This window comes from Phodopus roborovskii, unplaced genomic scaffold (genome assembly GCF_943737965.1).
Source record: "Phodopus roborovskii unplaced genomic scaffold, PHOROB, whole genome shotgun sequence".
Taxonomy (NCBI): domain Eukaryota; kingdom Metazoa; phylum Chordata; class Mammalia; order Rodentia; family Cricetidae; genus Phodopus; species Phodopus roborovskii.
The window spans coordinates 24,491,148-24,516,918 of record NW_026126470.1 but is presented as its reverse complement, the minus strand read 5'-3'; the positions used below and the strand labels follow the sequence as shown (position 1 = coordinate 24,516,918).

The 25,771-nt window shown below is 40.2% G+C and overlaps 1 protein-coding gene across 1 annotated transcript in view; it reads left to right on the top strand.

Moving 5' to 3' along the window:
• The window catches only part of Ltn1 (listerin E3 ubiquitin protein ligase 1), a 51,520-nt gene that overhangs the window by 17,252 nt on the left and 8,497 nt on the right, over positions 1-25,771 (top strand). Inside the window, exons 9-25 of the mRNA XM_051191805.1 lie at positions 958-1,093; positions 2,253-3,059; positions 3,363-3,404; positions 5,911-6,097; positions 6,515-6,751; positions 8,134-8,287; positions 9,005-9,149; positions 10,136-10,322; positions 12,348-12,507; positions 13,529-13,633; positions 15,468-15,610; positions 16,097-16,232; positions 16,401-16,545; positions 17,849-18,062; positions 18,388-18,625; positions 18,993-19,067; positions 20,323-20,509. Coding sequence (XP_051047762.1) covers positions 958-1,093; positions 2,253-3,059; positions 3,363-3,404; positions 5,911-6,097; positions 6,515-6,751; positions 8,134-8,287; positions 9,005-9,149; positions 10,136-10,322; positions 12,348-12,507; positions 13,529-13,633; positions 15,468-15,610; positions 16,097-16,232; positions 16,401-16,545; positions 17,849-18,062; positions 18,388-18,625; positions 18,993-19,067; positions 20,323-20,509 — 3,298 coding nt within the window. The remainder of the gene's footprint in view (positions 1-957; positions 1,094-2,252; positions 3,060-3,362; positions 3,405-5,910; positions 6,098-6,514; positions 6,752-8,133; positions 8,288-9,004; positions 9,150-10,135; positions 10,323-12,347; positions 12,508-13,528; positions 13,634-15,467; positions 15,611-16,096; positions 16,233-16,400; positions 16,546-17,848; positions 18,063-18,387; positions 18,626-18,992; positions 19,068-20,322; positions 20,510-25,771) is intronic.

The following is a 25,771-nucleotide window of genomic DNA, read 5'->3' as shown; positions in this document are numbered from 1 at the left end:
CCCATGTTCAGAAAATGAGCTGGTGAATGTTCCCTACAATTAAATGTTAGAGCTGTTTATGTCCTAGCTTGTGGCTCACCTGCCTAGTAGCATGTGTGAGGTTCCAGGGTCTGTGCCCAAGTACCAAAATATGTTACTTCTGTTTAACACTTTACAAAGTTCCCCTCGATCCTGGCAGTGAAGGCACACGCCTTTCATCCCAGCACTCGGGAGGCAGAGGCAGGTGGATCTCAAAGCCGGCCTGGTCTACAGAGCGAGTTCCAGGACAGCCAAGGCTACACAGAAACCTTGTGTCTACTAGAAGAACTTTTAAAAAAAAGTTTGCCTCTAGCTGGCTCAGTGGTTAAGAGCACAGGCTGCTCTTCCAGAGGACCTTGGTTCAATTCCCAGCAGCCACATGGCAGCTCACACCATTCTGTCACTCCAGTTCCAGGGCTTCTGACACCCTCACACAGACATACATGCAGGTAAAACACGAATGAACATAAAGTAAAAATAAATTATAAAATTGAAAAAGTTCACTTTATTTGTTGAGCTTTAACAAAATGCGTATTTTTACCATTGTCACATTTTAAATATAAACAGGTAGATTGACATATAAGCAAAAGAACTGTGCCTTCGTTTTGAAAATAACTTTTTTCTTTTCGTAATTCTTGATATTTACATCCTCATCAGATGTATATTTTGGTTACTCTCCATTCTTAGTTTTTTGCTTTTTGTTTTGTTTTGAGGCAGGGTCTGGCTGACTTGGCACTCACTCTGGAGGGCCAGGCTCCACCTGCTTCTGCCTCCTGAGTGCTGGGATTGAAAGCTGTGTCCTATCATGCCTGGCTCGTCCATGGTTTTAAGAATTTGGTTTTAAAATCTTTCTTTAGTGTGACACCCTTTTAATGTCTTTAGTGATTCTGAGTCTTTATTTTCATTTGTTGGAAGAATAGTTTTGTTTTTATTTCTTAGGCTGTCAACAGAGAGAACCAAAGCAAGCTTTTCTGAGTGTTCAGCCATCATCTCTGCGTTCTTTGAATGCTTACGGTTTATAATGCAGCAGAACTTAGGTGAGGAGGAGATGGAGCAGATGCTTGTCAATGAGCAGGTATGCTTGCAAATCACTCGTGCTGTGCACACAAAAGAAAAACTCAAGCTCACTGTGACCCGATGACAGTTTTGGTAGTTACCCTTGCATGTAAAGATTTCACTTTTATAGTTTACAAATTGAATAGTGTATTTCTGACTGGATAAGTAAAAATTCTGTATTGTCAGTTGCTAGTTTAATAGTCTTACACTAATTTATCATACCCAGGCTCTATCTAGATTTAAATCCCTGACTGCTTTATAGGAAGACAGTTCAAAACAGGTTTTGGGTGTTGTCTTGGTGATGGCTAGTGCAGGTTTCAATTATTCGGTAATAATCTTGTTATTCCTAAAATTCTCCGGTACTTTTGCCCCTTTGTAAATAGTTGTGTTTGACTTTGAGATCCAGGATAAAGAGCAGGGTCTGTGATTGTAGAAGCCTGGATATTTGTTCTTAGGTACTGTCTCTGTTTTAAAGACTTAATGTGTGTCTGTGCATGAGAGATAGGCACCTGCCAAGTCTAGATGAAGGACTCAGAGCCACTGGACTAGAGTTAGAGCTGGTTTGTGAGCCACCTGTTAGGGTGCTGGAAACTGAACTCCAACTATCTACAAAAGTAGTACATATTCTTAACTACTGAGCCATGTCTCCAGCCCCATTGTTATCATCTCTTACCCAAACCTTTCTTTTTGATTCAGGATTTCTCTGTGTAGCCCTGGCTGTCCTGGAACTAACTCAATAGTCCAGACTGGCCTTGAACTCACTGGGATCCACCTGTCTCTGTCTCCCAAGTGCTGGATGTAAAGACATGGGCCACCGCCCCCTAGCTTAGTGCATGTATATTTAAGTGTGTGTGAATGCCAAAGAACAACTCCAGGCATCATCTCTCAGGAATCTATAGGAATCTACTCTTCTTGCTTTTTGAAGCAGGCTTGACACGCAGATTTGGGTAGGCCGTCTGTCCAGTTAACCCCAGTGACCTGCCTGGCTTTTTAAATTAACTTGTTTTCTTTAGTGTAGAATTTGGGGATTGAAGTGAAGTTGTCCTTATCCTTGTATGGCAAACACTTCAGTGACTGAGCTGTCTCCCTTGCCCTCAAATAGGAGGCTTTATTGTGTTTTAACCTTGTTTAAACTCTCTTGGAGACTGAAGTTTTACATTTTTACCTTCTTTTTTCAGTTGATCCCGTTTGTTGATACCGTCCTCAAAGACCCAGGAATGCAACGTGGGCCTCTATTTAACCATTTAGCAGATACAATAAGTTCTTGGGAAGCCAAAGCAGATGTTGAAAAAGATACTGAAACTGTTTACAACCTGGAGAATGTTCTGCTGAACTTCTGGGGAAGACTATCAGAGATTTGTGTTGAGAAAATCAGTGAGCCGGAAGCGGATGTGAGGACCGTTTTGGGTGTGTCGACCCTAGTAGGGGTCCTTCAGAAGCCAAAGAGTATGTTGAAGTCAAATAGAAAGAAAAATGGTAGGGTCAGGTTTGCCAACGAGGAACCTAGAGGTAAAAAGGAGATTGAGAAGTGTGCGTCTTCAGAAGAGGGCAGTGAAGGCTCTGAGGGAGCGACTGAGTCTCCTGTCACTCATACATCTTCAGACTTTGTGTCTCCTTTAAGGAAGAAACCTCTGGAAGACCTAGTCTGTAAACTTGCTGAGGTCAGCATTAGCTTTGTTAATGAGCGGAAGTCAGAGCAGCACCTGCAGTTTCTCGCTACGCTGCTGGACTCCTTCTCCTCAGGCCAAGCATTTAAAGTTCTCCTCGGTGACGAACAGAAGGACATTGTCAAAGCCAGACCTCTGAAGATAGGCAAACTTGCACAAGAAAACTCTGCAGTGCAGTTCTTGTATCATAAGCTGGTCGGGTGGCTAAATGAGAGTCAGAAGAAGGATGGGGCCTTCCTGGTGGACATCTTGTACAGTGCTCTCCGATGCTGTGAGAGTGACGTGGAAAGGAAAGATGTCTTGGATGATCTGACCAAGGTATCATATCATATACCTTCCATGAACATTTTTATGTTGCATGATAAGAATAAGCCTGCATGGGTGCTGTTTTCAAATTACTTGACCTGAATGTCAGTTGAAAGACAAACAGTATTCTCTTCTCAGTTTTAGGAAGTACTGAACAATTCTATAACTGGTAACAAAAGAGAGTTTTTGAGTTTCTGCTCTTTCAAGCTGGGCTGCCTAGTGATGTCCTTTTTCTTTGGATGTGTGAAGCTTCAGTTGTGTTGTTAAAGCGTCTCCATTTGTCCTGTAACTTTCTAACTCTGTTTCTCCTTTCAGGAGGACCTGAAATGGAGTTCTCTTCTCCAGGTCATTGAAAAGGTATTTTAAGCATCCCTTCCCCCCCCCCCCCCACCTTTTCTTTTTCTGTTTCTGTGTGTGGAATAAACTAATTGAAGCCAAGTCCTCTTCTCACACGGTAGCCAAGCGTCTGATAGAGCGCGTCCTTACTATTATTGTGAATTGTAACTCCAGGTCTGAGGAGTCCAGCTTGTCTCTTAGCAGGTGATACAACACTGTGTGTGTTCTAATTGAGACTGCACGGTTTCTCCCCTTTTTGTTCTTAGAAGTGAATGAATTGTGCTATCTCAGTCCAGAACATGTCTGGAAATTGTTTTGCTATATGGGAAATTGTTCAGAGTATGAAAGTGTTTCAGCATTATACAGTTTGCCATTTGATGAAACAAGGAAATTAATAATAAAAGTAGCAGGATGAAATCAAGGATGCAATTTAGGAAAATTTCAAATAGCTTTAGTCTTCTTTCCTAATGCTGATTTAAATGATGTAAATTTCCACCTGTAGGTGCTCATAGTCAACCACTTAAGAGACTTCCTCTTACGGCACATTTTACTAATTTTTCTCTTTTAAAATAGTAAAAGGTACAAAACAAAATTAGCTATCCTAAATAATTTCTTTTTCCTTTTTGCTGTGTTGGGATTGAACCCAAAGCCTCCTCCCACTTGCCAAGCAAGGACTCTGTCACTGAGCCGAGCTATGCTTCAGTCCTGTGATGTTTTTATGACAGTTCCGTGATAATGAGTACAATCACATGGTTGTCCAATTCCCCCAAACTTTATTTTGTGAGCTACGTTGTAGTTGTTAGTGTAGCTCAGCAATAGAGCTTGCCAAGTGTGTTTGAGGCCCTAGGTCTGATTCTTAGCACTATAAAAAATAAAAAATAGACAAAAAACCCTTTTAATTATGTTCATTGAATAGTATTTCCCAGTTTCACCAAAAGTATAAGTGCAGAATATCTTTTACTGTTTACTGAGAGTTATAACAATTATTATTTACTGTTACTGAGAAGTACAACTTATCAAGCACAGCATTTACATCTGTTTATTTAATATCCTGTAAGCAAGCTACATGAGGAGCCAAATTAGCTGCTTGATAAGTCTTGAATCAAAACAGATAGTCAGTAATTTGATAAAAATGAGCTGATATAGATTCAATGGATAAATGTGTCTGCTGAGCCTGATGACCTGCGATTGATCTGAGGGACCAAAAAGTTTGTCCTGTGATTTCCACACTTGTGCCATAGGTTGTGTGTCCACACATACAATAAGCAAACATGTCTCACACACACCACAAATGTAAGTTTTAAAAACGAAGAAAAGAAGGAGTAAACGTCTATCCATGCGGTTGACCCCAGCTGTGTCTGCCAGCATGGAAGGTGCTTGTATCCATGGACACCATCTTCCTGTGCAGTGCTTGTAAGGTCCTAGTTCTCTGGTTTCCAGGACTCCTAGCTATCTTGGCTTCTTACAGCTACAGGGAGTCTGTCACTAGCTATGGTAATGCCTCCAGACCCCTACCTCTCATGTCTTGGTAACTTGAGAGACATTCCAAGTTTCTCTACCAGGTGAGAAAAGTTTCTGTAGATTAAACCTATTGGTTTACAAATTAGAAAATAGGCCCCGGTTTGTAGAAATGTTTGCCAAAGATCGAAAGCTAGCTTAATGATAAGGCTTAGATTGAATAGTAAGCTCTGATTATCTATACTTTTTTTTAGCATAAGAGATAAGCAGTTTTTAGTCACTACCCAACGTGCACTTGGGTTTTCTTTTTTTTCCAGATTGCTTTGAAATGAACCAAGTTGCAAATTCCTTTCTTCTCAGCCTTTAAAGCAAAAGAAGCTCTGGGAACATGGATCAGCATGGTTTTGGGGGTGGATTTACAAGTTTTTATCTCTCACTTCCCCACTTAGTGAAAATAAAACAGCTGCCGTTAGATACTTGGCCCTAGGCACTCTGTTTCAGAGACTCTGGGGAAATAATTACCCCACCGTTAATGTTGAAGTGATTGACTATTATACAGTAATTGTCCTTTAACTTTAGAAAAATCAAGAGGCCATTTATAAATGTATCTTCAGACTTCATTCATTGTTCACTGAACATATCTTCAGGGTTGGTAGCAGGTATCAAAGAAGTTTAAAACTGTCTTCTGGCAAGGAACTCACAGTCTCATTGGAAAGACAAGACAGAGATGAAACATTTATATAATACGATCTTCCCGTAAGTGCTTTAGTCAGGGAGAACTAGTGATCATCTGGGTCTAGAGTGGATGGGGAGATTTTGAAAAGCAGGTGGGATTTGTGCTGGTTTTCAAGGAGTCACTGGGATTTTGATATGTGTGAGTGTGTGTGGTTGGGGGATAGTATAACAAAGCACAGGAATGATTACCACTGGGGTTAGTGGGGACAGTGGGAAGGAGGAAGAGGATAGGGGAGAGTTGGGACCACATGATGGAGGGAGTCAGTAGGACCCAAAGAATAATCTGGACACACCTTTTGACCTTGCTACTAATCTTGAATTTTATGGTTTTTAGGCATGTTCTAGTTCAGATAAATATGCTTTGGTAACTCCTTGGTTAAAAGGCAGTATTCTTGGAGAGAAATTGGTTACCTTGGCAGACTGCATCTGTGGTCAGGATCCAGAGTCTACTTCTTCAGAACCTCACTCCTCAGAACAGTGGACTCTGCTAAGACTGGCATTGTCACAACATGTTAAAAATGGTAGGGACACACTTTTGCTTTTTAGCAGGGTTGATACTTCTTTCTGTCTTCTGGGGGTTCCATGCTTTAACTTGAATACTGTTGGTTAAGAGATGTTTTCTCAAATACTGTTTGTTACGTGGTATGACTTGAATGAATGTAATGTTATTAATTTTGATTTAAAGTTCTTTGAATGTAACATAGTTGCTCACCCTTGGATTTTGTAGGCCATTGTTGGGTTTTAATTTAAAATTGCTTTTTAAATTTGAGGTATTAGAGGACAGATTGACTTTTTAAATGTTTTTGGTGTTTAATATATACATATGTGGCCTTACAAAACATCAGAAAGATCTACATGATTGTTGGCCCAGGGTAAGATATTTCAAAATGCATTGTTAATACTCTTTATATTTGTCTGTTTGGATTCTTTTCCTTTAGATTACTTGATTGGAGAAGTATATGTTGGAAGAATTATTGTTAAACTTCATGAAACTTTATCCAAAACAAAGGAGTTATCAGAAGCTGAAAATAGTGACTCTTCAATGTCTTTTGTCTGTGATGTGGCCCATAGCTATTTCAGCTCAGCAGGAGGCTTGCTAATGCCAGCATCTGAAGATTTGTTGTTAACTCTCTTTCAGTTATGTGCTCAGAGCAAAGAACGAACACACTTGCCAGGTAATAGCCTACTGCTCAAATGTTTTGTTGGGGATCTCCGGCTCTGACCTTCATAGTGAGTGTAAGTGCCCAGGCTTTATTAATTGAATCAAAATGTGTTTGGTAGTTTTAAGAATTTCTAGAAAATAGTTCTGTTGTGTTTTTAGTTCTAAAAACCAAGCTAAAAATAAACATATAGATGTTGTTTCTAAAGTGCATGGTTGATATCAGGGAAACAATGTGCAAAGGGGCCATACTGGATGATTTAGAATCTTAGCCTCTTAGTAGCACTAACAGGATACTTCATTTCCTTTAAAATGTTACTCATTCATTTTGTGTGTGTATACAGGTATGTGTGGGCGTTTGTGGTTCTTGAGTATGTGCCACTCACTGTGTATGTGTGGAAGTCAGAGGACAACTTGTAGGAATTGGTTCTCTTCTACCACATGAGTGTCAGGAGCAGAACTCAGGTACTTGGGCTTAAGGCCAGCACCTTTGTTTGCTGAAGACACATTATCAGCCTGGTACCTCATTTTTTTTCCCCTTCCCTCCCTCCCTCCCTCCCTCTCTCTCCTCTCCCTCTCTCCCTCCTTCATCCCTTCTCTCCCCCCCCCCTTTTTTTTTTTTTTGAGACAGAGTTACAGTATTTAGCTCTGGCTGTCCTAGACCAAATTTGCTTTGAACACAGAGAGATCTACCTGCATCTGTCTCTCCAGTGCTGGGATTAAAGGCATGCACCACCATGCCTGCTGTATCTAATTATTTGATACCTCAATTTTCTTATTTGGGAAGGGATAATAATAATAATACTGAATCTTTTCTATTATAGTAAAAAGTCATTGAGCCTTGATGTATGAAAAATTAAATTGAGATTAAATTGTCAGGACTAAGTTTATCTAGGAAAGGGACATAAAAAAATAATATGGTAAGATTGGGCATGGTGTGCATGTCTTAATCCTGGCACTAGGGAGGCTAAAACAGGAAGGTCTCTGAGTTTGAGGCCAACCTCATTAATATAGCAAGCTGCAGGCTAGCCTGGGCTACCCAGGGAGGTCATGTCTCAAAAAGGAATAATAATATTACTGGATAGCTCTCTTGCTCTGACCCTTTTCAAATACTTTCTGATGGACTTGTTATTGTACCCTCAAAGCCAGTTCCCTTTGGTGAAGAAGTGTGGGTTAGGGAAAATGGCTGTCTTAGCATTTTCCGTTATGGTACAAGCTAGCTTGCATTGTGTGAATGTGACAGTTGCTTTTGGTAATGAGAGTTTAATTTTGTATTTTGTTTTAAAATAACATTTTAAGATCTCACATCTGCAGCAAGTTTTATTTCAGATGTTTTAAGAGTTCTGTCAGTGAGATTACAAATTATTGCTAATTCCTTGATTTTTTTTTTTTTTTTAGATTTTCTGATCTGTAAACTGAAAAGCACTTTGCTCTCTGGCACAAAGCTGCTGGTCCATCAAACTGCAAGCACACATGGGCAGAGTGCTTTCCTGCATTTGTCTGCTCTGTGGCTGAAGGACCAGGTTCAGTCTTCCGCTTTGGACAACACGAGGTAACCGTTTTGTGCATTTCCCCTTATGTAAGATCTCATTCTGGCTGTGACAGTGCATGCCCAAGTCCTTAGCACTCAGAAGGACCACAGCTCTAAGATCATCTCACTGTAGTGAGAACTGGTCTTAAAAAGATCAAAAGTTCATGATAAGTATCTGCTCCAATCTGCTTAAGAAGTTTCCAAAACTAGATAGTCCAGATTTTTCAGAAAATAATTTTTCTTAACATTTTCCATTTTAGATGTCAGTTGAACCATTATTTATCTGCTAAACTATCTGTGGTCAATGGCATGGTTGTAATATTATTATCTGTATTAAAGATTTTGGATTAAGATTCTGGATTACAAAAGTATTTTATATAGCTGACCATATATTGACCTTCAAACAACTCATATACTATCATTGGGGTTAGTTTAAATAATCATGCTTTTGTCATTCAGTAAGGTAGTTGTGTTTCAAACACTCCACATCTAAAGATCTTCATTCATCTATCCTGAGATAGAAGCATCACTCAGTTTCACATTACAAACATTTGATTGTACCCCCGGTTTTGATTCTGAATGTCTTAGGTATGGTGAGGGGTAGGAAGGATCGCCTGCCTTCTCTGTTTCTGTCTCTCTCTGCTCAGTGTGCTATTTCTATAATTGGATTTGTAATATGTACTAGATTGTTGAACCTAGTTGACCCATAACTGCCACAGTTCTTTGCATTATTCTCAGTCTTCAGGTCCTCTTGTCTGCTGTTGATGATTTGCTGAATACTCTTGTAGAGAGTGGGGACACTTCTCTTCTTGAAGTCTATATTGGAAGTGTAATGCCCAGTGACAGTGAGTGGGAGAAGATGAGACGCTCTCTTCCTATTGAGGTATGTTTAACATTGCAGAGTGCCCACCTCGTTCTGAAGTTTTATTTCATGTATGCTTCAGTATTTTTATCCTGGAAAGGAGAAAATAGTTAAAAGCTGTCTTAGAATTTCTGTTGCTGTGAAAAATCACTCGATCATGGTGACTCTTACAAGGAAAACATTTAATTGGGGCTGGCTTACAGTTTTAGATGTTCAGTCCATTGTCATCAGGACAGGGAGCATGGTGCAGTCAGATGTGGTGCTGGAGAGGGAGCTGAGAATCCTACATCTTGAGGCATCAGGAAGTCGACTTGAGGCATCAGGAAGTCGACTGAGAAGAACATAGGAACCTCAGAGTGGGCCCCGGAGTGACACACTTCCTCCAACAAAGCCATACCCACTCCAGCAAAGTCACACCTCCTAATAGCGCTATTCCTATGGGAGTATGGGGGCCAATTACATTCAAACCACCACAAAAGCATTTTTTTTTTTTTTTTGTTTTGTTTTTTTTTTTGGTTTTGTTTTGTTTTTCAAGATACCATTTCTGTGTAACAGCTCTGGCTGTCCTTGAATCACTTTGTAGGGTTGGCTTGCCTCAGACTCACAGAGATCCACCTGCCTCTGCCTCTGAGTGCTGGGATTAAAGGCCTGTGCTGCCACTGCCTGGCTTACAAGCATTTTTTTTTTTTTTCATTGCTCTTATAGCTCTGAATATTACCAACAGGTGTTATTAATGCAAATATATCATTTGACAGTGGTATAGCCTCATGTGCAGAGGAATAAGGTCTATTTCTGTCTTAGGGCATCTTAAAGAAATGTGCATGTTGATGCTCTGATAAAAACCAACCTAAGTGCTACTGAGGATTTATATAAACTACATATTCTAATAGTCTCATTTGAACACAGGAACAGGATGAATACCTTAGTCAAAATTGGAAATGTATTACTAATAAGCAATTTAGAATATGTGATGAATTTGCATATAATTTAGTGTGTTCTGTTTACAGTGGTTATACAGACCTCTCTTAGAGGGAAGATTGAGTTTAAATTATGAATGCTTCAAGACTGACTTTAAGGAACAAGATACACAGACACTTCCCAGTCATCTGTGTACATCATCATTATTGAGCAAAATCATCTTGATTGCTCAGAAAAAGAAAATAGTCCTAGAAAACAATACCCTTGAGAAAATAAGTGAGTATTTATGAAGACTCAGATGGATAAATTGTATAAATAAGCAGAACTTATGGTTTGGTTTAGGCTTGCTATAATACTGTTAGCTGTCCAGCATAATTTGGTATAAAATCAGTTATCAGTTATTTTATTCAAGCTGGTATACCATCAGAGTAAGGATGCTATGTCACACTCCGAAGGAAGTAGGTGTGATGCTTGGTGTTTTGTCAGGATTCTTGGATTTTGAACATACACTTTTATACACAGGGCAGGTAGAGGCTCAAATGTTGAATCTCAAGAAGATTTAGAGCCCCAGCAGATTTCCCCCATTCGTGGTACTGTAGGTATGTCCTGTGCTCCGTGGAGGAGAGGTGAAACATCATTTGGCTATGGAGTGCCACATTTAGTTTACATAAGACTAGAAGTTGATGATTTTTTTTCTTGTTGTGTTACCAGTTTTAAGTGGTTGTACTAATTTTTGTGTGTGCACATGTCGAAACTCCTGGAAGCCAGAAGATCCCTTGTTGAGTGGGGCCAAGGTGTGGGGGTTGGCAACTGGGTTCAGTCTTCTGGGAGTGCAGCAACTGCTTTTAACCATTGAGCCATACCTCTCTAGTCCCTTCCGCCCAACTTTTTTTTCCTTTGGAGGCAAAACTTTCAGCCTGCTTCTCAAGTATGAAGATACGTAATCGTTGTCATCTTTTTCTGCTCACTGATGTTTTTTAGATAGGGTCTCAGTGTATAGCTCTGGGTGGCCTGCTCTGTAGACCAGGCTGGACTCAAATTCAGAAAGATGGACTTGCCCTCTGTCTCCCAAGTTGCTGGGAATACAGGTCTGAGCCAATATGTCTGATAAGTGATGTTTGTTTAGTCAGTTATATAGGGTAATTGTCTTTGCTAACTTAAATAGTGCTTGTTAAGGTAGATCAGACTCCATGGCCCACATGGTTTCTGTGCTAGAAACCAGTGATGAAGTTTTCTGTTAGACTCTTGGTCCTTTTATTCTCACAACAGTCCTAAGGGATTTTACTGCAGAGCAGTCTACTACTGAGACACATGTTTGCTTTTTTTTGTTGGTTGTTTTAAAGGCAAGGTCTTACTATGTAGCCCTGGCTGGTGTCACAGAGATCTTCCTTTGTTTGCCTCTTAAGGGCTGAGGTTAAAAGCATTGTCCTTTTTGAAAGAGGAGTGGTATTTGTTTTGACACGGGCCTCACTAAGTTGCTGTACTGGTCTCTAATTTCTCCCACCGCAGCTTCTTGGGTGCCCGGGACTATGGGTATATGAGGTACTGGCAGTTTTTGTCACTTTCAGATCTCAGAGCAATTGAAAACGAGCTGACTGCTGTTTTTATATGAGTGAGCACAGCTTTAGAAATGGGGAGAGGAGTGAACATGTTCCAAGGCCCAGCCACCGTGTTCTGTGTCGTCAGAGAGTCTACTCTGGCTTGCTTTACATTTTGAGTGAGCAACTTTATTAAGTGCATAGCCAGCAAAGGCGAAGGAAGAAGCAGCATATAATTAGCCAGACATCATCAAGTTGAAGAGTCACAGCATCTAGCAGAGGTGGCTGCAGTGCCTCGATTGAAAGTGTGAACAGAGGTAACACAAGTTCAGCTTACACATTTCTAGCAAAAATCTACTGGGGAAACACAATTGAGTGCTACGTGGAGTTGCTGTTGAGCCTTGGTCAGAGCAGTGTTGCCCCCAGTAAGTCTGCATGTAAAAGAGTGAATGGCAGCCAGTTACGTCATCAAAGCAGGCACTTGGAGCCATCTAGTGGATATCAACTGAAGGGGGCCCAGGTGGAGGGTCCCCTCGGGCCTCTGCACGGTGGAAACAGATTGCTTTCTCCCTGTTCTCCCCACGTGTTTTCAGTGCCTGCCCTCAGCTGCCTGCTAACTTTCTCCTTGTTTTACAGTTAGGAAGCCAGCTTGCCCCAGGACAAGGAGTTGTGGAGGAGACGAGGGAGATAGTCCATGACACGCAGTCAGCATGGGGACTGTACACCGTGTGCCGCTGATAACTGGCTGTCCCCATTCTCTTAGTTGCAGAGCTGCTGTACTCACTGCAGTGGTGTGAGGAACTTGACAATCCACCACCTTTCCTGATCGGATTTTGTGTGATGCTTCAAAAAATGGATATAACTTACGGCAACTTATCTGTGCTGGGTAATACTTGTAGCCTCTTAGAGCTGTTATTTAACAGGTGAAACTCCCTTTCGATTTGTTTTTAAAGTATATATTTGTGTGTGGCTTTGCCTTATATAAAGTGTGAGCCCAGTTTGTGCTTTTGATCTAAATCCTTTTAATACTAAGCACTTTTTATAGATTTTTTTTAAAGATTTCATTTAATCTTCTAGGGAAGGTGTTTGGATTTTGCCTCTTATTTAACTCATAAATACATTGAGGTGGCGGAAGACGAAAGAATTAGAAGACTGTAGACTCTGTGAAATTTGTTACATGTGACTGGCCCTCCCACTGCTCTCAAATTCAATGTGTACTTTAACTGTGCACATTTAGATGTTTCTTAATGCTGTAGCCTTGAGTTTCTCTTCCCTAGATGAGGAAAATGGATTATGAAAACATTTCGTCCTTGTAACATTATAGTAGTTAGATGTGTAACTTTTTGAAATAACATTTTTCTTGTTTTAGTTTACCAGTCTTTTGAACACGCTTTACAATATGAGGATACCAGATTTCCTCTCTTAATTAACACTGGTCCATACTAACACTTTCTTCTTGCTGGGCATGGTGATGCAGGCTGTTAGAGGTAGGCAGATCTCTGTGAGTTGGAGGTAGCCTGGTCTATGTGGCAAGATCCAGGTAGCCAAAAAAAAGCCAACCCCTTTCCTCAGGGTTTTATTAAGTGCTTCTTTGCCCTTCACTGAGACTCTCAGTTACTCCAGTTACTCTCAGGGCGACAGCCTTCTCCCAGCCGTGGCTTCTTATCTTCAAGTCAGCTGTTTAAGGTTATCTCCTCAAGGGTCTTGAGTGAGGTACTTTGATAAAGTCTGGGAGTGAGAGCTCAGTTCCAGTTGTGAAGAAGTACCTTTGGAAATTAGTGGCAGTTGGGTACAAATTTATTTAACTCTGTAAAAGAAGTCCTGATAATCAGTGTTCTAAAATCCTAACACTTTTCAGAAAGATTGATCCGTACCTTTTATTTATTTATATATCTATATATCTGTATATCTGTATTTATCATCTGTGTTTTTGCCTCTCTTTAGGTCTAGGAAAAATGGCACACTTTGGTCTCTTATTATTGCTAAGTTGATCCTTTCCCGAAGTATTTCATCGGATGAAGTGAAACCATATTATAAAAGAATAGAAAGGTATTCTTAATTAATATGCTCCCGCTTTGCTATTTATTGCTATAATTGGTTACTTTGGCTGTCTGTGATTATTTAACAGTGTAGTGAATCAAGAAAACAAGGTTGGGGAAGCAAGTGAATGAATGGCAATGAGAAGTGAAAACGGACAGGCTTGAATGGATTTTGGTTGGAGTCATAGTTGTTTCTCGAGACAGTGTCTGAGACGGAGCAGTCCTAGTTCACCTGGAACTCATTTTGTAGACCAGGCTGGTCTTCAGCTCAGAGATCTGCCTGCCTCTGCTACTGTAGTGCTGGGATTAACAGATTTATTTATTTATTTTAATGGGGCCTTTCTAATTTGACATGTCATAAAATTTTATGCTTCTTTCAAAAGAAGAACATTTTATAAACTTGATTTCCTCAGAAATCCTTTGTACAGAGCTAGAGAGAGGCCTCATTAGTTAAGAGCACTTGTTCCTGCAGAGGGCCTGGGCTTAATTCCCAGCTTCTGCATGACAGCCAACAACCATCTGTAACTCCAGTTACAGAGGATCTGGTGCCCCCTTCCAGTCTCTGAAGGCACCAGGCATGTAAGTGGTGGACAAAGACATTTGGGCAAGACGCCAGTAAACATAAAATAAAATGAACTCCTCTGAAGCAATACTTTTTGTTTTCAACATACCACCTTATTCTTTGGGAGTTTGAGAAAAGAAATTGCCCCCCCCCCCCAATAGCTCTCTTTCTTGTCTCCCCCGGTCTCACAGCCTCTACCTTTTTGTTGTGTTTTGTTTTGTTTTTTTTTCCCCCAGACTCACACAGTTTTTATTTTATGTGTTTACTTACATGGACATATGTATACCATATGTATGCTTGGTGCCTGTGATCCCTTGGAATTAGAGTTACAGATGATTGTAACCAGCCTTGTAGGTGCTGGGAACTGAACCAGGGTCTTCTGTACAAGCAGCAAGTGGTCTTAAGCTGTGAGCCATTTCTGTAGCCCCCCTTTTTTAAACGAAGAACCATTGTATAAAAAGTACATGCCAGGATGCAGTAGAAGTGTAAGACAAGCAGGTTGTGGTGGCTTTCCTGCTACGTTCAACGTTCAGATTAATGCTTAGCTGAGGCTGAGCACCACACATTTTGAGTGTACTGACTTAACTAGAATTCTGTGTGTGTTCTGGCACTATACAATTGTTAACTCAATTTCAGGGCTTGTTTGTTTTCCAGACAGGGTTTCTCTGTGTAGCATTGGTTGTCCTGGAACTCGATCTGTAGACCAGGATGGCCTCGAACTCAGAGATCCTCTGCCTCCTGAGCCCTGGGATTAAAGACCACCACCTTTTTAAATTTCAATTTTTTAAATTTTATAAACAATAAAGTTTTATTTGTGGTAACTTGATTCACTTAGAGGAGGTAATACAAACAATAAAAATAACAAAGGATAAGCCTTAATAATATATTTGCCCAGCTTCACCCATTGGTACCAATCTAAATAGTAAGTTTTGGGTTTTTGTTTGTTTTCTTGATGGATGTCAGGGCTTTGTGAATGGTAGGCAAACAAACTCCATTATTAGGCTATATGCAGTCCAGCCAACTGGCATAATAACAGTAAAAGGTTAAAAATAATCATCAGTTCCTGGAAAAGTAAATATATATATATTCATTCATTTCAAAAATGAGAAATAAGCAGAAAAAGATACAAAGCAAAAAAAAAACCATTTAACAATCGTCAATCTTTTTTTTTTTGGACTAGAATTTATGCATTAGACTTATTTTCCTTTTGAATAGTCTGAATAACAGATTTTGTGAAATAACTAATTATTTAATGACTACAATTAATATTTTCTCTCTACAGTTTCTTCCCTTTAACAGAAGGTAATTTGCATACCATTCAGAGTCTCTGCCCATTTTTGTCTAAAGAAGAACAGAAAGAATTTAGCACTCAGGGTATACCTGCTTTTTTGGGCTGGACTAAAGAAGACCTCTGCAGTATTAATGGTTAGTTTCTGGGTAATATGTTATCACTTTCATCATTCTTGAGTTTAAAAAGTTTCTTAATATGTGAAACCAAAGGTACAGGTGGCAGAGTATATTTGGGTTCATTGCTTTCCACCTTGATAGATACCTGCAGGAGTGACTGTTGCCTCTTTTGAACAGAAGTGCTAGAAGCCTGGAGGGAAAATTTATATCCAGAAGTATCCTATAATCATTTACTTTCCATCTGTGGCCATTTGTCACTTGATACTGGGGTACCTAGGGCCTTTTGAATGCTAGTCAAGCCTTCAGCCACAGAGCAGCTGTATCCTCAGTCACACCGTACAGCTTAAAGCTATGTCTCATCTCTCTAGTCAGCCAGCGATTGAACATGTGTATGCACAGAATAGTTTTGGGGACTGGAGAGATGGCTTACCTTTGCAAAGTAGACTTTGGTTTATTAAAGCTATTTAAAATGTATTTTCCTTTTCACTCTGAATTTTACTTTAGGAGCTTTTGGACATCTTGCCATTTTCAATTCTTGCCTGCAAACCAGAAGTGTAGATGACAAACAGCTATTGCATGGTATATTAAAAATTATAATAAGCTGGAAGAAACAGCATGAAGATATTTTTCTTTTCAGTTGGTAGGTAATAATTTATTTCCCTGATATAAAATGTGGACTCAGATTCTGTATTTCATGTTTACAATTTTTTGGCGTTAACAAAATTTGAATGGATATTTAAGGCATCATCTATGCCTGCCAGGTTTAAAGTGAACTATTTTCTCATTGAGTGTCTTTGCCTTATCACAGTAACCTATCAGAAGCAAGTCCAGAGGTGCTCGGTGTGAACGTAGAGATCATGCGGTTCCTTTCCTTGTTTCTGAAGTACTGCTCGTGCCCTCTAGCAGAGAGCGAGTGGGACTTCATCATGTGCTCCATGCTGGCTTGGTTGGAGGTAAATTAACCTGATACGTCATCACCTCTGTCGGGTCTGTGTGCACACCTGTCTTAACTCTTTCCTCTGTCTTTAAGTCATGATAGTAATTAGTTCCTCTGTGTAGAAAACATTTAAAATACTTTGTAGGTGTTCCTGCACTAGCTATTGCCGGATGGACCAGAAAAAGAATAGCGGCTTCATGAGTCTCAGGCATCAGATCTCCACTAGTTTTTTGTTGTTTGTTTGATCTTTGGGGATGTGTTGTTATTGCTGTTATTATTATTATTATTATCATCATCATCATTATCATTCTTTTGAGATAGGGTTTCTCTGTATCCCTAGCTGTCCTGGATTCATCATCATCATCATCATATTTTTGAGATAGGGTTTCTCTGTGTATCCCTAGCTGTTCTGGAACTCACTCTGTAGAGCAGCCTGGCCAGGGAGTCAGAGATTGGCCTGCCTCCTAAGTGCTGAGATTAAAGGTTTGTGCCTCCACTGCCCAACTGGCTGTGAAGTATGACCATACTTATTTATGAAAAATAAACATTTATAAGTTTTATAAAATTATATTTTATAAGTGTTAATTATTTATATTTTAGAAACTATAAAATATAAAAAACTATAATTTATAATTTATAGTTATTATAAATTGTTTATCTTTTACAAATTTCATAAAATTTATAAAAAATAAAATTTATTGGGGGTCTTAGTGTTCTTTTCATGAACCAAAGCAATTAGAAAAATAGTAACTTGTGAGGTCTGGGAGAGCACGTCAGTCAGGGCTGCTGTGGTCTGGGTCCCCTCTGCCTGATGACCAGCTCAAGAGTTAGGATTTTAGCTCCTTTCTCATTCTAAATTTCTTGGGTGGTGGTGGTGGTGTGTGCCTTCAGTCCCAGCACTTGGGAGGCTGAGGCAGGTAGATCCCTGTGAGTTCAAGGCCAGCCTGGTCTACAGAGCTAGTTCCAGGATGGCTAGGACTACACAGACAAATCCTGTCTCAAAAACGAAACAAACAAAAGAGAATGTTTGACTTGTAGAGCTCCGAAGCATATGTACTTAATGTATTATACTTGGCAAATGCAAATATTTTCTTCCACACTTTACAAATTTAAATAGTTCATGCAGAATAAATTATTCATTGATAATTGTTAATTTCCTGGTATTTAATTTTGAAAGCTGTTTTATGAAAACATACATTAATTTCTTTTGAACTGTCTACTTCAGCAACTACTTTTCAATGAAGATGTTCTCCATCCTGTCTTGTTGGTGGTATTCTGTGGTATTCTGCTTACCTGTTTCATTTCTATTGTTTCCTTAGACAACCAGTGAGAATCAGGCACTGTATTCTGTTCCACTAGTGCAACTGTTTGCCTGTGTCAGCTTTGATCTGGCCTGTGATCTCAGTGCCTTTTTTGATTCAATGACTCCAGATGCCATTGGCAATCTTCCTGTAAATCTAATCAGTGAGTGGAAAGAATTTTTTTCTAAAGGAATCCACAGTTTGCTGCTACCTCTTTTGGTGACTGCTATAGGTAAGTGCAAAGGGGCATAATAATGATACTTATCAAAGTGACAATTGAAGAATTACATAAGCGTGGTTTCATAAAGGCAGTCCCCATGCCGATGCTCCATGGTACAGATAAAGGGAAAGATGGCTTGGCATCTAGAGACTGTTGCAAGTTAAGATACATTGTTGAGCAGAGTACATGACTAGGATTTCCTCTACAGAATTGTTACTTTCTACCAAGCATACAGTAGAGGCCATTGTTAACAACTGAGGGTAATAAAAACTCATAATCAGCTTGGTTTTGTTAGTGATTTGATCTGAGGTGTGTGTGTTTCTTCATTTGCTGTCAGGAGAAAACAAAGACCTGTCTGAAACGTCCTTTCAGAACGCAGTGTTGAAGCCCATGTGTGAGACATTAACATACATCTCCACGGAGCAGCTGCTGAGTCACAAGCTCCCTCTGAGATTGGTTGCTGGGCAGAAAACAAACTTGCCAGAGCACCTCCAGACCTTGCTAAACACTTTGACTCCACTGCTCCTCTTCCGAGCCAGACCTGTGCAAATTGCTGCTTATCACATGCTCTACAAGTAAGACATCTTCAACTGGATGAGCGTTTTAGTCTCTAAAACACGCTGTATAGTTAGTTACTCTTTTTTATTTGCTGAGCCACCTTTCCAGCCCCTGATCTGTACTTTTAATCTTTAAAAAAAAAAAAAAAAGATTGAACAGGAAGTGAAAGAAAGTGAATAGTAGCAGGGAGGACAAATTTTGGACGCTATCATTTTTTTGTCCCTGTGTAATTCATATTTAGATAATCTTGGCCATAAGTAGTTCGTTTTGGAAGATAATTATTGAACATAAGCTCACCACAGAGTGTGTTTTGTTGGCCTAAGGCACGAGTTAACAATTGACAGTTTGTTATGAAGTGTTTAAAGATGGTGTTCTGCTTCTCAGACTGATGCCTGAATTGCCGCAGTATGATCACGATAATCTGAAGTCATATGGCGATGAAGAGGAGGAACCTGCCTTGTAAGCATGTTCAGCCTGTTTGCTTTCATTTCACTCTGTTCTGAGTGTGTGCGTGTGTGCGTGCCCTGTGTTACAGGGCAACATTGGGTGTGGGTCCTCACACCTTGTCGGTGGTAGTCTCCTGTTTGCTGCCGCAGTTTGCCCTACTTGTTGGCCACTAGCCCCTCTGTCTCTACCTCCCGTCTTCCTCTGTGAGGCCTGGAACTAAAGAAATGTGCTGCCACACAGAGCTTTTTCTTTCATGAGCTCAGGGATCCAAATTCAGGTCTCTAAGCTTGTACAGTGAGTGCTTGCTCACAAAGTCACCCAGTCCCCCTTTCCTTGTACAGTTTGGCCTCCTGGGTTCTTATAAAGAAATGCTGACAAACTCTGACCTTGGGATTTACACTAATTCATTATGCATACCCTTTTGAAGTTCCATAAGGCAAATGAAAACCAAAGTTCGTGTTAACTATTTTCTGTTTTTAGTTTTAAAATAATTTTACACGTATGGGTGTTTTGTCTGTATGTGTGTCACTGCACCACATGGTATGCCACCAGCTGATTCTGACAGAGGGAAAGCATAAATTAGCAAGGTGGAACCCTTCCAGAAGTCAGGTAACAGTATTGGATGGCAGTATGGAAGCCATTTCGGACCTGGTGACAAGAATAGGAAGGCTCACTCCATAGGTGGCAGACGCTTGGAGAAAGCCTAGCTTATGAGCTAGCTAGCAGCAGGGGCCAACAGGGAAGACCAGCACAACAGTGGAGGAACAGGTCAGAGAGCTGTGGAGAAGAGTTTGAACGGCCAACGGTACCGAGTTTTACCGAGTTAGGTGATCCAGTAAAGAAAATGAACCACATTTGAATTAATGTGGATGTCAAGTTTCTCAGAAGAGAGATGCTCAGCTTAAAATTAAAAGGATCAGATAAATTGTGATCATCTTTTTGACATGTTGTAATTGCAAAGTAAGCCGACAGTGGGAACCAGAAGTGGAAAGTATGTAAGGCTGTGTTCAGTGCTGCCTCCTTCCTAACGGTCCCCTGACCTGCTTTTACACGAACCTGACTTGTTTTCTTAATTATGCAAGAGAAAGTTGGGCAGGAGTCTTTTTCTTCAACAGTGTTCTGGTGTTGATGTCTAGGGTCTATTTTTATAGCATGGGAACATCTTTTTGGAAAATGGGAAGTTTTCTTTTTGTAATGCTTGAGTTTTTAAGTACTTATAATTCGCTGAGAGACAAGTAAATAGTTCTGTGTGATCATTGTCTCCTAGGTCGCCACCGGCAGCACTGATGTCTCTTCTTAGCACTCAAGAGGACCTGCTGGAGAATGTCTTGGGCTGTGTTCCTGTGGGCCAGATAGTTACCATTAAGCCACTGAGCGAGGATTTCTGCTATGTTCTGGGATACCTCCTTACTTGGAAATTAATACTTACTTTCTTCAAAGCTGCTTCATCTCAGGTAAATGAACACAGGACATCTTTGGGAAGCTGGAGGTGCTAGGGAATAAACCATGTGACTGACAATTTTGGGCTGCAATGTGTCTCAAAGTACCTTCCTTCCTATCTTTTTGACTCAAAATGGGATGCCCTACATTTTAATCTAACCCTCCCTGTTCTGCCAGGTTCATACACCTGCCATCAAGGTGGTTGCTCCTTTTTAAAAATATTTATACTTTATATGTGTTGGTGCTTTACCTACATCTTTAAGGGTGTCGGACTCCCTGGAACTGGTATGAGCTGCCATGTCAGTGTCGGGAACTGAATCTGGGTCATTTGGAAAGCCACAAGTACTTAACCCCTGAGCCATCTATCTCTCCAGCCCCCTTCTGCTACTTTCTTACTCTTCCAAATGCATCCCCCTCCCCCCTTAGGCAATCTTGGAAATAGGTCTGGGCCATTTTCCCACTAACAGAATGTGATCAACTAATTTCGTCACCTTAGGGAAAAATCTTTTTATGATTTGATTTTGATTTTGTGCTAACAATGATTTTAGAGAATTGGAATTAGGTCTTGCTGTTTTGGAAGCCACCATCTTGTTTTTTGTTTTTTTTTTTGGGGGGGGGGGTTTGTTTGTTGTTTTGAGACAGGGTTTCTCTGTGTAGCCCTGGCTGTCCTCAACTCACAGAGATGTGTTTGCCACTGCATCCTGAGTGCTGGGATTAAAGTGTGTAAAACGCCCCACACACACACCTCCACCCCCCCTTGAGAAGCCACGATGTAGCTACAGAGATTCAGTCCCTACATCACTAAAAACCAGTGTTCTGAGTTCAGGCTTCAGAAGACTCCTCAATGTCTCACACTGTAGCGTGTCTGTCAAAACATCAATCCAGTGCAAATAGCCCAATATCCAGTTACTGTAACAGCCACTAGATGTCTCTGTTACTTCACATTTCAGAAGAAAGCTGTTCCTCTTCCTCTATCAGACTCTTCCCTTCTTTCATTTTTCGGGTGAAATCTTGTAATCTAGACTGGACTTCAACTCAAAATCTCCTGCCTCTTCAGTTCTGACATTATAGGTGTGTGCTATCCTGTGCAATTTTTCCCTTCATTTCTCTAGAAATTACTCACATTTCATTTAAAAATAAGCAAACAACAACCAAAGCCCCTCTTTTTGTCTGTTTTGAGACATCGTCTTTATCCTGTCTTGGCCTCCTGAGTGCTGGGGTCACAGGTGTACACTCTCATTCCAGTATCAGACTGGTCTAATCAGCTTTGGTAAGTGTCTTCTGTTACAGTCAGTAACGAAAACACTTAGTTGAGGACTTCCTGTTAAAAGTGTACTTAAGACAGGTGGTAGTGGCCCCGAACTCACAGTAATCTACCTGCCACTACCTCTCAAGTGCTGGGATTGAAAGGTGTGCACCACCACCACCTGGAAAAATTTGTTACCTTAAAGTCCCCTTGTTCCACATTATCAGGAAAATGGACATGAGCCATAGTTTTGATTCTCAAGAAAGAAACAGTAACTCAAGATTTTCTCTTTAAGAAGCTTTTCTCTCTAAGACAAGGTCTTCTGTGCAGCTGTGGCCTGAAACTCACAGATCTGCCTGCCTCTGCCTCCAGCATGCTGCCATTAAAGAAAAGCATGCGCACGGGCCCAGCAACAGCAACTTTTTTTTTTTTTTTCCTTTGCTTGAAAATACTTTTCTTCATACCATATATTCTGATAATGGTTTCCCTTCCTCCACTGCTCCCAGTTCCTCCCCACCATCTCTCCCATCCGATCCATACCCTTTCTGTTTTTCCTTAGAAAACAAACAGGCATCTGAGAATAATAACTAAAAAACAAATTGGAACAGGACAAAACAGCCAAGCAAGAAAAAGAGCCAAAGCAAAAGCACAAGAAACAAACACACATTCAACACTCAGGAATTCCATAAAAACTGAAAACTGGAACCCATATTATACACACAGAGGACCTGTAAGGTAGAACAAAAGCAAAAACAACAAAGTGCCTTGATTTAACATTGTGAAACAAGCAAACAAACAAAAACCCTCCGAAGATGCCATTGAGTTCACTTCTGTTGGTCATCTACTGCTGGATGGGATAGTTTGTTTGCTCCGTAGGACTTACTTAGAGAAAGCTAAGGTTTTCATTTGCAAGTAGTTATCAATTGTAAATAGCTTCTGGGTTAGAATGGGAGTGTGTCCCAACTTCTAGCAGATCTGGGACCCAATTTGGTGCAGACCTGTGCAGGTGGTATACATGAGTAGCATTTATTAATGAGCCTGAAATGTGAAAGGAGATGTAAACAAATCAGGCAGAATCACAGAACATTATACCAATGAGCTGAATTCTGAAATGAAGTGAAAAAAATGTAATGTGTTTCAAATCATGGGTTGTCTTAGCTACTCAAAAAACCCTTAGCAAATTGACCTGAATTGAAACAACCCCATGCGTATTTTCCTTGTCTGTTATTGTAACAGATCCCCTCCCCCTCTCTATTTAATCCTCCTATTGTAGTCTCTCTCCGCTTTATCTCTCCGTAACACTGTATTCCATTTTCTCCTTGGGAGAACTTCTCCACAGCTCCCTTTTTAGCTATTTAACCTCTGCGTATGTGTATTGAAATACACACAGCTGAAGCTTAAAGATAATGTCCACATATAATAGAAAGCAAGGGTCTGGGTAACTTCAGGATGGTTGTTTCTAGATCCATCATTTACCTGTAAACTTCAGAATCTGACTTTTCTTAGCAGCCAAAATATTACTCCATTGTGAAAAATATACCCACATCCTCTTTATGCAATCTTCAGTTGGTGGACGTCTAGGCTGTTTCCAGTTTCTGGTTATTATGAATAGAGCAAGAATGAACAGCAATGGGCAGGTATCTCTGTAGTAAGATGTGGGTATGCCCTACACCTGAGCATATGACAGACCACTTGTTGTACAGTGAATAAGTGTTCTTTCCCACATCCTTGCCAGCATCTGTTACTTGTTTTATTGACCTTAGCCATTATGACTGTGGGTAAGATGAAAATTTGCATTTTCCTGATGGCTAAGGATATTGAACATTTCTTTAAGTGCTTCTCGGCTATTTGTATTTCATCTTTTGAGAATTCCCTGTTTAGTTCCATATCCCATTTTTAAATTGGTTTACTCCTTAATGTAACTTTTTTTTAGTTCTTTGTATATTCTAGATACTAACCTTTATCAGATATATACTTGGTAAAGTTTTTCCCCCCATTCTTTAGGTTGCTGCTTGGTGTTATTTGTTGTACAGAAGCTTTTTATCTTTGTGAGGTCCCATGTAATAGGTCTCTCTTGTCAGACTTTCTTGGTGATTTGTTATTAATTATGAAAGCTTGGCCTTTAGCTTAGGCTTGTTCTCAGCTACCTCTTGTAACTTAAATTAACCTGTTTCTATTAATCTATATTCTGCCACGTGGATTTTTACCTCTCTTCCACTATGTATGTCTAATTTGCTCCGTGTCTCACTGGCGTCTCCCGTGAGTCTAGATTCAACCCCAAGTGTTCCTCTCTCTTCCCAAAAGTCCCACCTATTCTTTCCTGCCTAGCTTTTGGTCATTCATCTCTCTATTAAACCAATCAGAAGGTACCTTTCAAATAATATGATCAAATATTGCGGAACATCCCACTAACATTTATAAATTGTGATCTTAGTGCCTGTATTATTAGTGTACTTACTGTTCAGAAAGTCCTTTCCTGTGTCAATGAGTTCAGGAGTATCCTTTTATTCTCTCTCTCTCTCTCTCTCTCTCTCTCTCGTTTTGGTTTTTGAGACAGGGTTTCTCTGCAGGTAGCCCAGTCCAGTGCTTTTTAGACCAGGCTGGCTTTGAACTCACAGAAATCCATCTGCCTTAGCCTCTCCAGTGCTGGGACTAAAGACATGTGCCACCACCACCTGCATCCCTACTTTCTCTTCTATCATATTAAGCATATATGGCCGTCTGTCAAGGTCCTTGTTGCATTTAGAGTTGAGTTTTTTGGTAGTGTAATAGATATGGATCTATTTCATTCTACATGCAGTTATCAGGGTTGACCAAGGCTATCTTTTAAAGATGCCATCTTTTCTCCAGTATATACTTTTTGGCTGCTTTGTTTAAAAATCAGGTGTCCATATATGTGTGGAGTTATTTCTAGATCATCAGTTTTATTCCACTGACCGACACATCTATTTTTATGCCAATGTCATACTATTTTTATTACTATATTTTTATAATACAACTTGAAATATGGTATGTTGTTACCTCCAGCAGTTCTTTTATTATTCAGGATTGCTTTAGCTATCCTGGATTTTTGTTTGTTTGTTTGCTTGCTTGTTTATCAATATGATGTTGAAGATCTTTTTTTTTTTCAATTTCTGTGAAGGATTGTGTTGGAATTTTGATGGGCATTGCATTGAATCTGTAGATTTCTTTTAACAAGGATGATCATTTTCACAGTATTAATCCTCCTAATACACGAACTTCTATCCAATTTTTGAAAATGTTTATTTTATTTTTAAGTATGTATGTATCTGTGTGTTTGTGTTGTGGTATGAGCTTGTGAGTGTGGACACCTTTGAAGTCCAGAAGAAGGTATAGGATGTCAGATCCTGTGTAGCTGGGGTTACAGGTGATGGTGAGCTGCCGAGTGTAGGTTCTGGAAGTCAAAGTCCAGTCATCTGCAAGGGCAGCAAATGGTCTTAACTGATCTTTCCAACTTTTTTCTTTTTAAATGTCTCACTGTGCAGACCAGACTGGAACTTACTGTCTAGCCCAGGCCAGTCTTTAACTTGTGGCAGTGTGTCTGTCTGCCTTACCTTTCCAAGTCCTGGGTTACAGACATATGCCATCCCCGCACTGGACTTCCAGACTGTTACAACAAAATCACTCTCACAGAGATGGAATTATTATTTTATTTTTTAAAGGATTTACTCAGTTTTGATTACGTGTATGTGTAGTGGTGGGTGCCCGGGAAGTTAGAGCCTCTGGAGCTGGAGTTACAGGCAGTTACATGCTGCCTAACATGGTGCTGGGAACCAAACTGAGGGCCTCTGCAACATCTGTGCACACTCTTAACCACTGAGCCATTTCTGTAGCCCCTTGATGTTTGTGTTTTTGAGACAGTTTCATGTAGCTAAGGCTGGCCTCAAATTCATGAGGTGGTCTAGGATGTTCATTAGCCTGCACCTCTCAAGTGCTGGGATTACAGGTGTGTGCCATGCCTGGTTTACGCACTGTTGGATTGAACTATGGAGCACACATGAAGGGAATA